At 43.8% G+C, this 18,302-nt stretch overlaps 1 protein-coding gene across 10 annotated transcripts in view; it reads right to left on the reverse strand.

Annotated features, from left to right (window-relative positions):
* TEAD1 (TEA domain transcription factor 1) overlaps positions 1-18,302 on the reverse strand; it is a 153,747-nt gene that overhangs the window by 24,156 nt on the left and 111,289 nt on the right. For 2 of the 10 annotated variants that reach the window (XM_064426156.1, XM_064426161.1), the window contains 6 exons: positions 16,099-16,161; positions 7,613-7,624; positions 6,287-6,421; positions 6,048-6,094; positions 5,531-5,592; positions 3,401-3,525 (listed from right to left, as the gene is read on the reverse strand). In XM_064426156.1, the coding sequence (XP_064282226.1) occupies positions 3,401-3,525; positions 5,531-5,592; positions 6,048-6,094; positions 6,287-6,421; positions 7,613-7,624; positions 16,099-16,161 (444 nt within the window). Of the gene's footprint in view, positions 1-3,400; positions 3,526-5,530; positions 5,593-6,047; positions 6,095-6,286; positions 6,422-7,612; positions 7,625-16,098; positions 16,162-16,249; positions 16,313-18,302 lie in introns of all 10 variants that reach the window. The other 8 variants (XM_064426157.1, XM_064426163.1, XM_064426160.1 and 5 more) reach the window with 6 other exon arrangements.

Consider the following 18,302-nt stretch of genomic DNA (forward strand, 5'->3'; position numbering starts at 1 on the left):
CAAGGGAAACTTCTATGCACCATTTAGGAATTGTACTTAAGCACAAAATGCCACAAAAAGAAAATACAGCTTGACATTTGTAAACTGAATTGATTTTTATCTAAAAGGTGGAGCAATTTTACCCGTCCTCAGCTGCAGAGTCAGTGTTCCAATATTTTGCAACTGTGCCTTCCTGGGTTCCCCAGACTATCTTCTGCCATGCAGAGTTACAGTGAGAGCTGCTTATTGTTTCCTTTCTATATTTTTCTCTTTTGTAAATGGAACAAATTTGTGTCTAAACAAGGAAAAAGATCAACAGCTGTCCACAAGTGAGAGGACTCTATGGAGCTGATTTCTAACCCTCCAGAATGCCCACTCTAAACTAAACTATTAAACTGCCTGGCATTGAGCTTTTTGCTTCTTTTTTTTTTTTTTTTTTTTAAAACTTTTAAACACCATTTGTCATTGGAAGAGCCACGGAAATGCTGAAGGCCCCACTCTTACCAGGAATTCCCTGTGGGTGGACCTTTGTGCCCATGCACAGCCCCACTGTGGGAGTCTCCACTGCTGACAAACCTAAATTTCTAATTTCTGCACAGGAATAGGGACTGCAAGGGGTCCTCCAGGATCAAGTCCTTGCCCCAGATTCCATGCCAAATACACAGTTTTCAATAAAATTCCAGGTTACATTTTAAGGTGGAATTGGTCTGCTTGCCTCTACTGCTATGAGGCTTTCTGCCCTGATTTTGTGTTGGGAGACAGAGGGAGGAAGGGTCACCTTTTTTTAATGAAATGTTGGAAGCACATTTGATGAAGATACCAATTTACGTAATTTTCCATGAAAAGTCAGCAATGTAATGAGTCTATAGCTGTCCTTTTTCAGAAGAAAGAGGAGAACTCCTACACGGCTCCTGTAGCAGCACATAAATACATTCATTTCTGAGGTCAGCAGAGGCACAAAGGAGGTGCTGCAATCACAGCACGTGCCTCCACGACCTCAGGTGCACATTGTAGAAACACACTCAGGTCACCTGCCTCGCTGATTTCATGTGAAAAGCAATAAAACCCCATTCTTCCTCTGCAGTGCAAACCACACCTGCAACACAACAGCCACACAAAGAAAGGTGTGCAAAGCTGCAGGCAGAATTCCCATTTCTCCTGGCACTACAGGAGGCTGGGGGTTTGCTCTCACCTCCAAGGAGAGCTCGTGGTGCTTGTTGGAGAGGTCTGAGCATTGGAGACAGGGCAGGCTGGCAGGAGGCACAGAGCTGCCCCTGCACACCAGTGCCTCCAGCAAACACCCTTCTCCCTTTCCTTGGGAACTGGCCACACTGCCTTGGGGGCTTTTTCCAATGCCCTCTCAATGACAAATAACCAAATTTACTCAATTCAATGTAAGCAACCCTTCTCCTGCACCTGACTCCCCTCTCCCAGGCAGTGATGCTCACTCAGTGCCACAGGGGCTCGTCCTTTGGGTCCCTGGCACCTGTCTGGAGGCTGTCCCCATGCAGACCACTGCCCCACCTGGATGCAAGAATGAACTAAATTGGGAATTGACTTTTCCCAGGGTCTCACTTTTGCAGTGTTACAGTGCACAACTGCTTTTTTTAAAACAAGTCTGGGTAGTTTGATTCTCTTGCTTGTCCTGTAAACCCTCCTGCATAAATGCATTTGAAAGGTGGGTTTCTCAGCAGTCTTCTTGCAAGCTGGGACAAGACCCAGTGGGCCTCTGAACCCTCAGGAATTTCAAATAATCTTAGTTTACTCCAAGGAGGGCTTTACAGTACTTGTGGGGCCATCCTGGGTACCCATGCTTCGATTCACACCTCCACTCTCTCTCTGCAATGCCAAAGCTGCTCAGCTGCTCCCTTCTACATAAGAACCCAGATACAGAGGCACTCCACCATATTAGCCCAGGGGTTTTGTATTTAGATTTATGTTATAGAAACCTCTGGAAAAGGGACAATTAGGTGGCAAAAGAGCCAATGAGACTGCACAGAAGTAAGACTGCCTTCACACACAGACAGCAAGGCTGAGCATCACACGGCCACATCCTGGTTTACCAGTAACCTGGAGCACACACACACATCCTGGTGTGGGGCAGGCTGGGGATGGCAGAGCCCATAAATCAGCAGGACTTCTTCCATGGGGTCAGCAAGGGCTGGGAAATCTGTGCCTGGATAAGGGTGACTGATGGGGAAACCTGGATGTTGTACCCCAGCAGCAGAAATCCAAACTGCTGCCTGGAGGGACACAGGGCTGGGGGTGCAGACGTTCCAGAGTGGTCTGGAGGACTCTAAGGTGAAGCCCACCAGAGGCAGGATTGCCATGGGAAGGCAGAGGGATTCCAGGGGAACCAGGAATGCCCAGCAGTCAGGTAAGTGCTGAGAGAACCGTACCTGCTGCCAAACATTTGCTGCACCTCAAAGCTCACTGAGCCTGCAAAGCTGACATTTAGCAAAGCAGCATGCTGCCACGTGCTTGGTGTATGAACAGCTGAGATGTGGTGTATTTTCACGGGGATGTGTCCCTGCCAGGAGCATTCCTCTGTTGGAAGGTTTCTGGGCTATGTCTCCAATCCCCACTGTGCAGGGTAAACACTCTTTGGATAACACCCTGGCCAGAGCCCATAAATGCTATGGTTTCCAGTGCTGGATTATAAAAAGAAAATGATAGCTTCTCTCTTCTCCAGGCTACTGTATTTTGCCAGGAATCTGAACAAGAATGGCCTGTCCATATCACCCATTCAGGAGAGTATTTGCTTTTCAAAAATTATCAAAAAAATTTCTCAGGTTCGAGCTGAAAGAAGTTCTTTCAATTTATTTGCGATGCAGTAGAATCAGTGCTAGGCTACCTAGCACTTGGTAAATACATGGTGATTAAAGTCAAGGTTCAAGGCTTACTGGAGTAATAAAACATTACAGCCAACTTCAGAAACTACCCTTGCAGGTATAGTATACAGACTAAAAATTAAAAGAAAATAAAAAACTTCACGGAAAAAAAATCCAATACGGAATATGCACGCTTTCTGGGCAAGTCCTTAATTTTGTTTTGGTTAGGAAACAGATTAGGCTTTAACTTAAGAGTTCAAGCACTGAATTCTTGCCAAGAACACAATGCAATTTGGTACACCTGCTAAACTAGGTCAGCAGCGAGACAGGCGCCAGAGCAAACCCTGCCTGCTTTCACAGAGGCCTCTGGCTGCTGCAAATGGGGAAAAAGAGGGCAAGAAAGGAAAATACAGTCCTAGGGTGAAAGGAATACTGCACAGAGCAGCAGTGAACACAGAGACACCAGGTGTATTCCATCACACATGAAGGAAGGCATGCCCAGAGGGTGGGGAGCAAAGGAGAAAAGAGGAAGATCAGAAGTAACGGAGCAAAGCTGAGGATCAGTGGACACAAGGGCAATAAATACTTACTGATTCAGGATCCCTCTGCTGCTCAAGGAAGGCTGAAAACTCCACCAGCCTGAGCTTGGTCGTACCAATCGATCGGCCCTGCCACGCAGGGACGGAGGGAGCTGGAGCTGATGTGGGCTCAAAGCCTGAAACAGAGAAACGTCTTCATGAGGAAGCTGACACTTCCTCAGTTTATATTTTCTCAATTAAAAATAATTGGGAATTATGCATGTAGCCCTTGGATATTTATATTAATTCTAGTAAGTAATTAATTCAGGATGAGTTAAAATTGGAAAAACTCAGGCCAATATGTAGAAAAAGAGGTGGCAGCCCAGCAATCTAATAATGGCAGAAAGAAAAGATCTACTACTTTGTTTCCTTGAGGCTGTAACTCACTGTAGAATTTTTGTTTAAATTATATACTAGATTACAGAGATTTATAGAGACTTCACCTAGACCTACAGCTGCACCCTTCCTTGGAAACTGGCATCAAGGCTCACAGGAGACATTACTGCCTTGGGAGCCAAGAGAACTGACTCATTTCTGGCTCCTAATGTGCCATACTTTACAGGTAAATCACCCCTCTTTTTGCCTGTTTCTGCTGCCACTCTCAATTCCCCTCTCCTATTTAGAGTACAAGCTTTCCAAGGCAGGGACTGTCTCTTACTACGTATTTGCACATTGGGTCTTGACTTCTTTTGGAGCTTTTAGGCATCATTATGATACAGCTAATAATAAATAATTACTATAGAGAGCTGAACCATACCCTAAAAAGAAAAAAAAAAAAGGTTTCAAATTGATAATAAAGAGAGAATGGCATGATCTAGATAGAGAAGGGATGTTAACCACCCTCTCTAATTCACCTCAAGAGAAGGAATAAATGCTCTCTCTTGGTTCTCATTGTAGAAAATTGGACAAGAAGGAAAGAAAACTGTAAAGGAAAAGGAAAAGGCAGCAGCTCACAGGAAAAACTCTTGGGAGAGACACGGGCACAAGAAAGGCAGGGGAGAGTTACCAAAAGTAGGAGAATAAAGATTATCCTGAACTAGGCTAAGAAGCAGGGAGAGGTCAGAGGCAATGTGTGAACATATCCCATAATGGGAATGTGGTACCTGACCCCAACCCTCAAATTTAGGCAATGAAGGTGTGAGGCTTGTGCAAAACAGGGAATTACAAATGTCACTAGCTAGATATGAACAGGAGTTCTAATGAAGCAAAAACTCATGCATGAGTTTTGTCAGATTTAGAAATACTGATGTTCCTATTCTGAGAGAAAAAAACATTGAAGGATAAAAGAATACAGGAGAAAATACCTATCTCAGAAAATAATGTTATAAATTAGGGATGTCAAGTAAAAGGCATTTTCATGAATGCGGAAAATAGCTTTAGTTCAAAGCATTAAATAGCAGCAAGTTAGAAAATCATAAAGAATTGGGTAAGAGTCAAAAACTTGCTGCACAAACAGAGTCAGAAGCATTGGGGTCATTTGGCAAGGGAGAAAAAACATGAGAAATCATTTGCAAAGAAATTATGAGCTTTCAGAAATCAGGCATGGAAGGAACCTGGGAAAAGTAGCAGGGAAGCAGCCATGGGAAGGGCTTGATCAATTTGAGCAATGGAATTCAGAATAAAATTAGGTACTTATCAAAGTGGTACCAGGCAAAGCAGGACCTCCAGGAGAGGATGAGTTATAAACAACCTGATACACAGAGAAGTTTTATACTTAAGGCTAAACATATATGATGTTGGAAGGGGTCTGAGGTTCAGTTTAAAATAAATTAAGGTGTATTCTTGTTACGTAGGTATTCTAAAGGAAACACCCTATTACTCATTTTTTACAGTAATTCCTACAATACGGAGTGCTGACTGGAAATCACACATCACAACTCCTTGCATATGCATTACTGCTTCCTATCTAAAAAAAATCCCAAACACAATGATTTTCCCTAAGATACAATGTAGGACACTATATATATATATATATATATATATATATATATATGTAATAATAGGACACTGGGATTGATGTTTCCTTTGGCTGGAGGACACATGAGATCCTGAGTATTGTCTCTGCCAAAGGCAGAAGTGAATAAATCACATTCAGTACAAAATTCAAGTATTTCTAAGGCAGAGGATAAATGGGAGGATTACCTGAAATGGGAGCTGTGACTGATGGCTGTATAGGATAGGCCTGCTGAACGAATGGCTTGACGCTGCAATAAAGAGGTACACACAAAAATCACACACTGTGCCATCCACAGGAAATTCCAGCAGAGTCACACAGCATAGGAAAATAGGTGGCTGATGACCTTTACCCACAAACACATCTCTTCATTGCAGGGCACATTTAACAGACAGGCAGCACAGGGAATAGAGGGGATGAGAATTACACCCAGGGGTGGGCACTGCTGGGACCCCCAGAGGACACTGAACTATGGGGACACAAAGGAGGGTGCCCATCTGGTATTCAGCCTCAGTTTTGAGGTTTGGGATGCCTTATAACTTTTTGAATGTGAATTCACATCACTATAAAGGCTCTTTCTTTCCCTAAAACTATCTTTACCGCCTTTTTTGAAAAATCTGCAAGTTCTTGCTTCCCTGATCTCACAGAGTGCACAAGCCACCCTTCACACTGCATAGAGAAACATATTTGAATTTTCAAACTTACTCTTGTGAGGATCCAGGCTGCCCCGTTTGAATCATGCCCGGCCAAAACTGAAAGAGGAAAAACAAACAAACAGGCCCACAGTTGTTCTCTTTGTTGGAAGAACTTTGGGTATTTTTGAACAAGCACGATTCCTTTGGCAAACTCAAGTCAAAGCATTAATCCACTCATTCCATCTTAGTTTTCTACTGAACATTGTTAGGGAATACAGGGATTTTTTTGGGACTTGGCTAATGACTTACCCCAGGTGCCCCAGGAAATGTAGGACGGGGAATTCCTGGCAGGCCCAGCTTGTTGTGAATAGCAGTAGCTGAGACTATCTGAGCTGATGACATTGCTGCCATGTGCTGGAGTGCTTTGTCCTTTGCTGTCTGATCCTTTAATATGACAATTACACGGAGTCTTAAAACATTTGGCACAACAAACGACATTAAATAACTGCAGCTACAAGCACATAACTAAAAACTTAAAAAGCCACACAGAAAATGCAAAAATAGCAAACCATGCAGGGGAAAAAAATACAGCACAGAGGCTAACACTCAAACTACCTCAAGGCAAAACCTCCTCTCAGACATGCATGGTAGACCTGAATTCTCACAGTCTGCTCTGCCAACACACAGGAAGCTCTGGGAGAGCAAACCACTGCCCAGTTGTTTATCTGGGCAAATTCTGATTTTAAATCAGGCTGGGCTAAACAGGGCGTGCTCCTGAGGCTCAGCTCTGCCTGCAGGATAGGGAGCACTGAGATTTGAGCTCTATCATTTCCATCTAAGAGAAGTCTGCCTTTCGTATTGCACTGTAAAATGAGAACACAGAACTGCGGCTGACTCGCAAACAGGGACAGTTTTCTTCATGCTTAGAGACACTTTGGATTCAGCTTTACGACAAGCATTCCGAAAGTTAGGTCACAAATGTGTAAATGACATCTTAAATTTTCAATTGTGGCATTTTACTGATTTACAGTGTTCCCACAGAAAGCTACCAGCCATAAAATTCCTGCTTTTTCAGGCACACAGGAAGGAGTTTAGGAAAAGGTGGGTTGTTATCAGTTACTTGTGTTAGAGCAGCACGTGGAGTCCCAGCCACTGCCAGTCAGGTATGGCCACAGGACAGAAAGGGAAGGCCTCTTAATGCAACAGAGTTAACCAGGGGGATGTCTTAGGTCAGGGAAAATGAGTAAACAACAGACTGTTACATGCTGGTACAGCAGGGCTCCTCATCCAGAAGTACTGGATTAATAACTGCCAATATTTACATGTGTCACTTAGAATGAAGGAACACAAGCAGTATTAGGCAAGGATGTTTTGGGGTTTTTTTTTCCCTGCTTTTATTTTACAAGCAAAGTAGCAAGCATGCTGGCAAGAGGTGCATGCTCTTATGTATGATATATGACTTTGCACATATGCTCCCTCCAAAGCTTGTATGTAGTAGTACTATAGGTGAGCAGTTTCTTCCTTTGAATAGCTCCTTTAGAAACAGCACAGGCTGAAAGTACAGGAAAAGCTAGCCAAAAAATTCTGCCAAGCACAGCTAAGGTACATAATACTTGGTTTAGTCAAAATACTTACCATGCTTGTTACCTGGATACAACAACAAACAGTTTATTAAAATGCTTGTGTAGAATAGCAGACTCTTAGCAAAATATGAACAAAATAGTAAGAGACAAAGGAAGAGCAGTTTGCTCAACATTAAATATCAGCTTTAAACAAATGCATTATTTTCACCAGGGTCTGATTCATTAAAAGTGGGAGGGAAAAAAGGTTAAAAAGAAAAAAACAAACAACAAAGCCCAGGGGAGAAACAACCCCCAGCTCCCTGTGTGAAAGCTGTAGATACTGAAAGAGAGGGATTGTTGCTGAGTGTGTTTCCCTGAGCTGTGCAAGGAGCCCCTGTGGGACACAGCCTGGAGAGCAGCAGGTGGAGCAGGGCAGGAGCTGCTCAGCACCATTCCCTGAGCAGCCTGCAGGGTGTGAGGCTGGAGGACAGCCCTGTGCTCAGCACCATTCCCTGTGAGGCTGCAGGACAGCCCTGTGCTCAGCACCATTCCCTGTGAGGCTGGAGGACAGCCCTGTGCTCAGCACCATTCCCTGTGAGGCTGGAGGACAGCCCTGTGCTCAGCACCATTCCCTGTGAGGCTGGAGGACAGCCCTGTGCTCAGCACCATTCCCTGTGAGGCTGGAGGACAGCCCTGTGCTCAGCACCATTCCCTGTGAGGCTGGAGGACAGCCCTGTGCTCAGCACCATTCCCTGTGAGGCTGCAGGACAGCCCTGTGCTCAGCACCATTCCCTGCAGGGTGTGAGGCTGGAGAACAGCCTTGTGCCCAGCTGCCTGAGCAGCTCTAACACCCTGGGCTCACCTGTGTTTAGGTGACACATTCCCTAAGTGCAGGGACCAGCTCAGTCCCTTCTCAAAACTTGCAGCTTTCCAACATCACCACAACCAGCTCTCTGGTTAAGAGCTGGAGGTCAGCCCTGGCTCTCAGCCCTGCCTGCCCAGGGTGGGAGGGTGTGCCCAGGAGGTTTGTGCATGGCATGTTTTACTGGCTGCCTTTGGAAGTCTGCAGGCTAAAAAGATGTTTTGCTGGGTGCTAAGAAGTGGCAGAATCCTGAGTTCATGCAGCTCCCCAGCCCCCTCTACACTCTTGCACAGCAAGAAGGACCCTCCACCATGAAAAGATGAAAATGAGGTGTCCTGAAGCAATATGGAGATCTAGCCCTACCAGATTTCTCTGTTCCACCTTTTTTTTTGTAAGCAGAACTGGCCTGCTGAATTCTACCAAAACCCAGCATTCAGGGGACCTGTGTCCTGTGTGTAAAATAAATGATACAGGACACATGTGCCTTTGGGTCCCAGTAATATCCAAAACCGTGTGAGTGCTGCTTTTTGAGTACCTTGCTGTTCTCCAGACGTGCTGGGCACTACAGGCTCCTCTCCTGCACTGCCTCCTGCCTGCCCCCAGCCATGCCTGTGCCACCACATCAAGATGCAGCCTGTGCCTGTGCCTCTGCCAAGGGGCCAGACTCTTCTGGATCCACTATTAGATGGATCTAAACTAAAGGAGAATTTAAGAGTAAAAGCTTTGTCAGGGCTATTAAAGTCCATTCCTGGGAGTTGAGGTAGGTTATGTCTATGAAAGTGTTCATCTTGCTGTGCTTTAACCCTCTAAAGTCTCTGCAAATTCCCTGCTGGTGTTAGTGCAGCTCCAGGAGAAGCTGTTCTTATTTCTGCCTTGTAAGGCACTGAAACCAACTGAAGTGCATTACTTTCTGCAATGTTATTGGCATCCAAGGACTAGAATAGGAGCCTGGACACCCAGCAACAGTTACAGCAGGTAATCCCACCCTAACTGATGAACTAAGAAAATTTTTTGAAGATTTACACTTCCTTCAAAATCTTCTGGGGACCTCTTAGTCACCATTACAATGAATCTGATGATCTTGAATTTTAGAGACAGTGACAGGAATTTTTGGAGGGGGAAAATGTTTTTTTCTTTTGTGACACTAAATGGTATGTGCCTACCTTCTTACCAATTGCTGCTTTTCATCCTAGAATGATCTGTGTTTTGTGGGGCCATTCCTCTCATCCTCTGTGACTGATTACATTTTCAGAAGGGTGGAGAGAAAGGGAAAAACCTTTAGAATGACAGCTCAGAAAGGCAATCCTTGCAACAGAGCTAGTTTTGAGGTGTTTCAACAACCCCCAGAGAGCTTCCCATTGGTGACAAATCTGATCTGGTACATCAGGCCAGTACACTCCAATGGGAAGTTTCACCTTTTGTAGGCTTAGGAATCTTTGCACAATGGAAAGATCAGCTTTTCTCAAAGCAACTTTACTTTCAAAATGACAGAAATCAAATTCAAAGTCAAATACAGACACTTCTGAGGTCCTGAGTTACATTGGCAAAAAAGCACCTTCAGTTCCAGGTTCTCTTGGAGAGCTGCAAGCTGCCTGATCTTGTATAATCAAGCAGACTTTGTGGTCTTCAAAAATAAATGGGATAGCCACATTTTAAAGCTGATTATTTAGATTGCAATATCAGCTTGTCTGCCACTTAAAAACAAGTGTATGTTGGGGTTTTTCATGCTGTAATAGAGAGCACTCATAACCAGGAGGGAATGAGGCTCTCCACCTATCACTGCGAGGCAGCCGCCTCTGGGATGAAACCTGGTAACTGGTTAATAACACACAATGGTATTACATCACAGTTTAGGCAGCAAGAGAAGTAATATATCCAATTAAAACGGCAGGGGTAATTTACACAGGCAGATTACAGTAATTACCCAGGTTGGAATTTGGCCAGGACAAATGGGTTAACACCCCTACTCTAAAACAGGAACGTTGTGGGATTTTTAATGACTGCAAATAGTTAAGATTTTGATTTCCTATCTTGTCCAAGACAGAAGGGTTTGGTTTTGCTCTCACTTGTGTTGGTTTGTAAAGCTGGAATAATTTCTTTCAGCTCCATGTGGTTTACACTGATGTAGTAAAATAAAAGTTTGGCCCAGCAAGCTGCAGTCCCGTGCTGAGATTCAGCAGAGGCTTGGGGGGGACAGCATCTCCTACTGGATCATTAAATCCTGCTGGAGCTTAAGGTATTCCTTGGATAGGTCCCATCTGGCCCTGACCTGCTTTGACCCTACTTAATTGATGAGCTCAGATGGGATTGCTGCTGCCCAGGAATGACACTGGAGTGAGCAACAGGCTGCACCCACACCCCTGCCTTGCCCTCCACTTACAAAAGTCTTTTGCACTGGGGTACATGATTAGCAATGAATGTTACCAGGGTGGATTTAGAGTACAGTCAGTGGAAAACTGGTCTAGTTCCACTAAATCCCTAAAATGTCATCTCTTTAGGGGGGATCAAGATGTGCCTTGTGTTTTAGCTGACCGCTTCTGGCTGCAGTTGCACACACTTTGTTTTTGGAAGATGTAAGCTCTAAGCACCTCATGCAAGAAGACTACAACTTTTAATGAATCAGGCCCTTGAGGTTTGCTTTTCACAATTCATTTTGGAATGCAAAATACATAGTTAAATTAGATAATAATAAGTCCCCAGTACCATTCAATTATAAATCTTAATATCTATAAAAGCCCTGCATGAAATAAGAGTTTTACATGACAAGCACAAAAGGATTTGTACTTGACTTTCTTTTAATCCAACATAAACAGAAGAATAATTAAATCAATCAGTTCAAACAAGTTCTAAAGCAAAAAATAAAAACTGTTATCTTAGAATGATAAATGGAGCTTTGAATACCATATTACCTATGACTTTGGGAGTAAAAAAAAAATTTAAGACAGTATGAGGAAAGGTAAGCACAACAGAGCAGTATTAATTCAAGAAGCCCTAAAACCTGTACCAGTATTTAAAATGCAAAACTTTTCATGTAAGAAAAAAAAAAAAAAGACATAAGAAACACCAATTTGTTCACAAAATGGATGTTACAGTAACACTAGCATAAAATAGCTTCCTAATAAGCAATTTTGCAGATGTTATTTCTGCTCAGATCTCATATTGATTCAAATAACCTTTACAATAATTAGCTGTAGCTCAAAAAAGATAAACAAATCATGACAATATACAATTGTTCTTGACAAAAGATAGAGAGCACTTCAGTGTTTCTAGCCCTGATCTCCAATTTGCTTATTATTAGAGAAGACAGGAGTAAATACAAAAGCTGGCTATTTCAGCCAGGCAGTAGCTAATGCCAAGAAGAGAATGCGCATTCAAAGCTGTCCCAACTTGCTGCCTAATGAGTAGCAATTAATCCATCTTATTGTATTTCAAAATGCTGAAGACTCCATTCACATCAAAGGGAATTTTTCAAGGCTTTTATCATTGTTCATTTAAAAAAGTATAGAGCTATCTTTAGCATTTTATAATTGACAACAATATTTTCTTTCTATCCCTAAATGCGGAATGTAGAATAATAGATTTGAAAACATGCAATAGATGTGAACTGTAGGCATTTTAATGTGTAATTTTAATTTTTTTGTCTCTGTCTAATTAATTTTGCACTATGAAGAAAATCTGATATGAAAGCCTAAGACAGATGTACATCCTGCTGTGAACACCTTTACTCTCTGTTTATGTACAACTTCCAATCCATCTTTTGTCCTCAATGGACAGAGGTGACTTTGGCTCCCTGTCAGTGCAAAGGTGGGAATGCTGTGACCTGACACTGTGGACTAGTGTATTTGACACAGAAACACAGCACTGGAGTGTAAAACCTCTGCTTTGCCTCCTCCAGCCTCTGTGTGAGAGGAAATGCCATGAAGAGGAGCCGCCTTTCAGATCTGTCTCCAAGGACAACTTTATCTCAGCCTCTCTTCCCGTTTTCATGAGATTAAGTTTCTCTAACTTCAGGAAGATCCTAATGACCTCAGTATATTAAGATTAAAATATCTAAAATAGGTGTCTTTTCCTGCTGCAAAGGGAATTAAAATGTATGGCATCCCTGGAAGGGCTGGGGGGACATTCTTTACTGGGGGTCTTGAAAGGCAGCAATAGCATTTGTGAGTGAAACTTCACTTCCTTGGAGGCTAAGGATCCATCCTTCCATCCATCCATCCTCAGTGACTGCAGGCACTTCTCATTGAAGAAAAGGGATTTTGCTGGACCAAGCAGACTTTATGGCATGCAGCAAGATTGCTGCCTCCTAAGAAAGCTTCCAGTGCTGTGTGTGCAGATAGCTCTGAGATCCTTCCATCCTTGTGGACTTTTGCAGAAGATTAACACAAAGAAGATTTGCCTGAGTCCTCTCCTCTCCAAAAGCAGGTTTCAGACCAAGACAGGACAGTAAGTTCTTTTGGTACCAAATAAACTCACCAGCTACTTGGGGGAAAAGGGTTATTTGTATAACCACTGTGAAACTAAGAGCACAGGAGTGGGGGCCAATGGCACATATTGGATCAGACACATCTCAAAAGAAAGTTGACACCAGATGCATATGGGATTTTTTTTTTAAGTAGTACCTGCTTCCCTGGATGCCACCGATTATAGGTTTTACAAGTGGCAGCTCACTGTTAAAAGGGTGAGTTGGCCTGGGTGGGAAGCACAGAATCATAGAATGGTTTGGGTTGGAAGGAAACCTGAAAAATCATCTAGTTCCAAGCCCAGTGCCAGTGGGACTTTATAAAAAGGTCACTGCCAGGGCTGAGGCACCCACAGCTTCTCTGGGCAACCTCTTCCAGAGCCTCACGACTCTCACTGTAATTTTTTTTCTCCTAATATCTAATCTAAACCTGTTCTCTTTCAGTTTGGAGCTGATCCTCCTTGTCCTGTCAGTACATGCTTATGTAAAAAAAATCACAGGTGTAAAAAACTGTGCATTTAATCTTCTCCTTGGTCACCCCTTCACCAGGGAATGCAGACAGCACCCACTCCAGGACAGCAAGAGCCCATCATCTTTCCAAGGATATTGTTGTGGCTGTTCAGGCTGCTGCCAAAACTGGTCCCTGTTGAAACAAGGAGCACTCAAAGATGCTGGAATGTATCCCTTTGTCTTCCTTTTGCACCAGTGATGTCCTTCTCAGGCAGCTTTTGAAGTCCTCTGCAAACTGCTTTGGACTAAATTATCTCCAGAGGTGCCTTTCAATCCTAGTTATTCCATGATTCCGGGTGATTCTGGGTGACAGTGGGCCATACAGATGGTTCAATAAAGGAATAATAAGAAAAAAGGGGCAGTAGCACTAACAAAATGTCTGGAGAAGCAAAGTTCCATGTCAAGTTCCAAACCAGCAGCTTCTTCCACCTCCAGGGAGCAACTGCAGCAGGCAAGAGGAATGGGAGCTCTCTCCTTCCCAAGGCAGCTCCCTTACGGCACCTTCCTGCATCAAACCTTCAGCAGTTCCGTGTGGGGAGGACAAGGCCTGTGGGAGGCTGTCCCTTCTCCAGGAGGGACCGTGCAAGGGGGCAGGTGTCATGCCATGGCTCCTGGTTCACTGAGACCAACACTCCCAAGGTGGAGAAGCGGGATGTGGGGAGGGCCTGGCTCCTTCCCGAGCAGGAGTAACGGGATGGCGCCCGGGCTCCTGAGGGAGCTCATCCCACGGGCAGCATGGCACTCCGCAGCAGGGCAGGACAGGCAGCTCAGGATCCATGGGGGAGGCCTGGAGTAGCGTTTGTCAGCAAGGACAGGGGCCAGCAAAGCTCTGTCACCTGCGTGTGCTCTGTCCCCACCATGGTGTGGCAGGGAGGTGAAGCAAATGGCCCTGCAGAGTGCCAGGGCCTGCAGCTGGGGCATCCTCCTGAGGCCATCAGTTCCTAGCCGTGAAATGGCAACAAAGTATGAAGCCATTTCAAAATGTTTTGCTGTCCAAACAGACCTTCCCTTCTTCAGGCGACTCCTTCAAATGAAAATTCCTTCAAATGTCACCTAGACTAGATGAAATATGCTTAAGAGTTGGCTACCTCTCTGTCCTTTGGAAAGCTTCAATAAAAGCACAGCAGGTGCAGTACTTTAAAATGTTTTTTAATGCTATGTGTCTTCACATTTTAAGGTATTTTGGGCATTCAGAAAAGGAAATATTTTAGTAAATCCAATATTTGTGTTCAACTCCTAGGCCTGTATTTGGTACCTCTGTGAGCTTCCTGATTTTTGCAGCCCTGGGCTCTCACCAGTCCTCTAAAACTCCAGGAGCTGCTGGTGCTGAGCACCTCTGAAAGTAAGGCCACCTACTTACATACTTAATTTTAGGCATCAAGGCTTGACAATTTGAGCTTAAAATGCTACATATCTCTGTATTATTGCACCCTGGGTTAAAAAGCAGTACGTTTAAGTTGTCTTAGTCGTTCTTTACGAACCCCAACTGCTCAGCCAGTGCAGCTAAAAAGCCAGCCACCAACAGCCAGACAAGCTTGCCAGCATGCTGCCCATGAAAAACCCAGTGCTTCTGTCAGGGAGGCCTGTTACAAAGGCAGGCTGTTATTCCTACACTGCAGTTCCAGGATGGGGGTGAGCATCCGCAGTGCTCACCGCTCAGGACCGGGAAAGCACTGCCCGAAAGGTTTTGCTTTCCAGCCAGAACAAAAATGTAATTTGTTCTCATATCTGGGTGAAGAAAAAGAAGAAGAAGAAAAAAAAATCCACTCACATTAAAAGGAAAAAAAAAAAAAAAAAGGAGGGAAGTAGAAGATTTACAAGTTCCTTTGCTTTTTATTAAAAAAAAATTCAACAGCAAAAACTGCAAAACTCCCTCTTCCACTTTTAAACAGTGTGGGGAAAAAAACCCCAAAAATTTCAGGATCTCTGCTGGGAAACTTGAAAAAACAAGCAATCCAAGAAACCCCTATTAAGCATTTCCAAGAGGTTCTTTTCAGCCTTAGAATATATTTTATGGAAGGCAGAGAAAACGGGGACATGTACAATTCATCATGTCAGATTAAGCAAACATACTTAATATTCCCTGAACAGGACTCTGACTGAGGCGTTCCAAAGATTAAATGTCAAGAATTTACTTTTTAAAAAAAATTAAATTTCAGGGAATCTTGTAAATAGTGCGTAACTTGAGGTGATGTTAGTTTGGAGTCTAGAAACACCATAGAGCAATCTGGATAAGCTGTGCTCTCTGGCACTTGGAATAAATTATCTGGTTTAAGTATTCTTGATATCAGTTCAGAAGCATGGAGAAAAAACATTTGGGAATGGAAAACAATTACCCCAATTACTCCTTTGGAAAAAGAAAAAAAAAAAAAGATAAAAAGCATCTACACAACTATGCAAAACCCCTGTGTACTTAAATACACTGCTAGGACTCAACTATTAAAAAGTAAAAGAAAAAAATTGGATTAAGGGGTTAAATATGAGGTTTAGGTGCTGAGCTGTTACAAAGAGGAGTTCACTTGGCATTCGGACAGTGTTAAAACAACGTTTTTAATGTGGATGCTAGTGCAGAACCCGGGGATTAAACACAAAGAGACGCAGACAGCTCCCACATGCAGGAAAAGGAGGTTACAGGCACAGCAGCCCCGAGCAGCGCTCGCCCATCACCGCGGGGAGGAGGAAGGGACAGGCATAGCAACCACAAGCCCAAAAGCAGAAAAGCGCATACCTTCAGCTTGGAATGAAAATCACGAGATTTCCTTCTGGCAAGAACCTGAATGTGACTAGACACCTGCAGGGTAGGGGAAGGGAGGAAACAAAGGAAAAGCCTGTAACCATGGAGATGAAAAGCCCCCTACAACTGGGCAAGCCAAACGTACCTTAATGGCGGCTTGAATTTCTCGAACTTTCTTTCTTGCTAAGACCTGTATGTGACTAGACACCTACATTGTTCAGGTTTATAGGGGGGGAAAAAAAAACAACAAACAAAAGAAAAACAAAAAGCAAATCAAATTTTAAATGTCTATTTTTTTTCCTTAAAAAAAAAAAAAGAAAAAAAAAGAAACTTTTCTGAGGGGAGGAAGTTATTTGCATCTTCAATAAGCTCTGCTGTTAAAGATACCACATTCCCAGCCAGATACCAAGCTCTTAGCACCAAGGCTTAACAATACAGGTCAAGTCACTGCAGAGACTTGATGAAGGAAATAAAAAAAAAAGAGAAAGGAAAAAAAAGTGTAACCCACCAGGTTGTGCATTCAGCTAAAAGATAGAAGACACAGTTCACAGCTGGACACAGCCCACGTGCTTTGGTACTGAATCCCATCCATGCCCAGGCCCTGAGCTCTCATGTGGGGAGCCCAAAGGATTTCCACTCCATCTGCTGGGGATGCAGATGCCCACTCTGACCATTTGCCAGTAGGCTTGAGATGTAACTTGGCACCAAGAAATTTTATCCATTATTTATTGTGCTCTGCAGCTCCACTGAGGAGATTCAAGCTGCATTTTGAGTCCACTGAAATGCTTTAAATTCTGGCACAAATGATAAAATACTGGCATAACACAGGTCCCTGAACCCCTTCTGGTTTCCTTGGTAATCTCAGCATCAAGTCTGCCCACAAAACATTTGTGTAACTGGTGACCAGCAACTTGACATCAGCTTGTGTGATGCCCAGGTCAGGCCCATGGCTGTGTTGCTCAGAAATTTGTGCAAACCCAGTCCTACACTACACCAGTTACTGGTCAGATGTTGCTGCCTGTGCTGTGAAGGGTCTGGGCCCAAATTCACATTCCTGTTGCACAGCGACATACTTGAATCCATGCTGTTGCTGATGAGGGTTTAATAATGCTGCCCAGCATCACTTGGTAGCACTCAGCATCATTCAGCCTTCTGTGTGAAGGTGTAAAACCTGAAGTGATGGCAAAAATCACTAAAGGGAAATCTCTGATTCTCGTTTGACCCCGGACATACCATATCAGGTGGTGCACATTTTTCCTACATTAGTTACAATTCATGTCTGGGAAAGAACAAAGCAAAAGAAAAAGAGAAACAGTGATTTCCTCCTCTGTAAGATTATTCTTTGACAATAGTACCAAAAAGCCTGTTTTTTAGTAGGGAAGCAAACCATGATGCACAGTTCCTGAAGGCCACCTTCAAGAAGCAGCTCAGGAACCAGTTTACAGCAATTCAGAGTTATACTGCTGCTTACTGAGTGATTTTGCAGTCAAACACCTAGACAGAGTTTTCACACATGTTCATTTGTTTTGCTTTCAGTGGAATATTAGTGGTGTTAAAGGTTATACAAGAAGAACAATCCTAACATTTAATCGCTCGGTTAGAACTCCAGAGCAGCCACGAACCAACTTTTGTAAGCACTCAGTTTAAAGTGATTTATGCATCACTACAGAGGGATGTACAAGTATGGAGGCAGACATTGCCACACATCACAGCCCTCCTGCTTTCTTGGCACATGCTGGCCAAGGATCTAAACCCAAGCTCTGCATTTTGATTCCTGAGGCAACTTCATGATCCCAGCATAACTTCCAACTCCTGGAGCTCTCACAGGGAAGGCAGGGCAGAACTGGGGACACTGCCTTTAGTTTGTGATTTCTTTGCCAGTCTTTGGTTTGCTCCTTTTCCACGTGCTGCAGTTCTCCTCCTTTCTGATGCTTTTTTCATCCCTTGCACACATGCTTTCTTCCTGACTGACAAGAGACACCACGCAGGACAAAACAGCACCCAAAGTGCTTCAAATCCAAGAGCTGGCAGCTTTGTGTGACCCAGTGGCACCTTTCTCTGCAGTGCACGACATGCACAGCGTGCCCGTGGGCAAGCCTCTGCCTGCCCTTTGGCACACACGTGCAGGGCCAGAAGGGGAATCTCACACCTGACGTTAAAGCAAGGGACCTCTGCCATTGGTGGGGTGTTTTAAACAG

This window comes from Passer domesticus, chromosome 6 (genome assembly GCF_036417665.1).
Source record: "Passer domesticus isolate bPasDom1 chromosome 6, bPasDom1.hap1, whole genome shotgun sequence".
NCBI lineage: Eukaryota > Metazoa > Chordata > Aves > Passeriformes > Passeridae > Passer > Passer domesticus.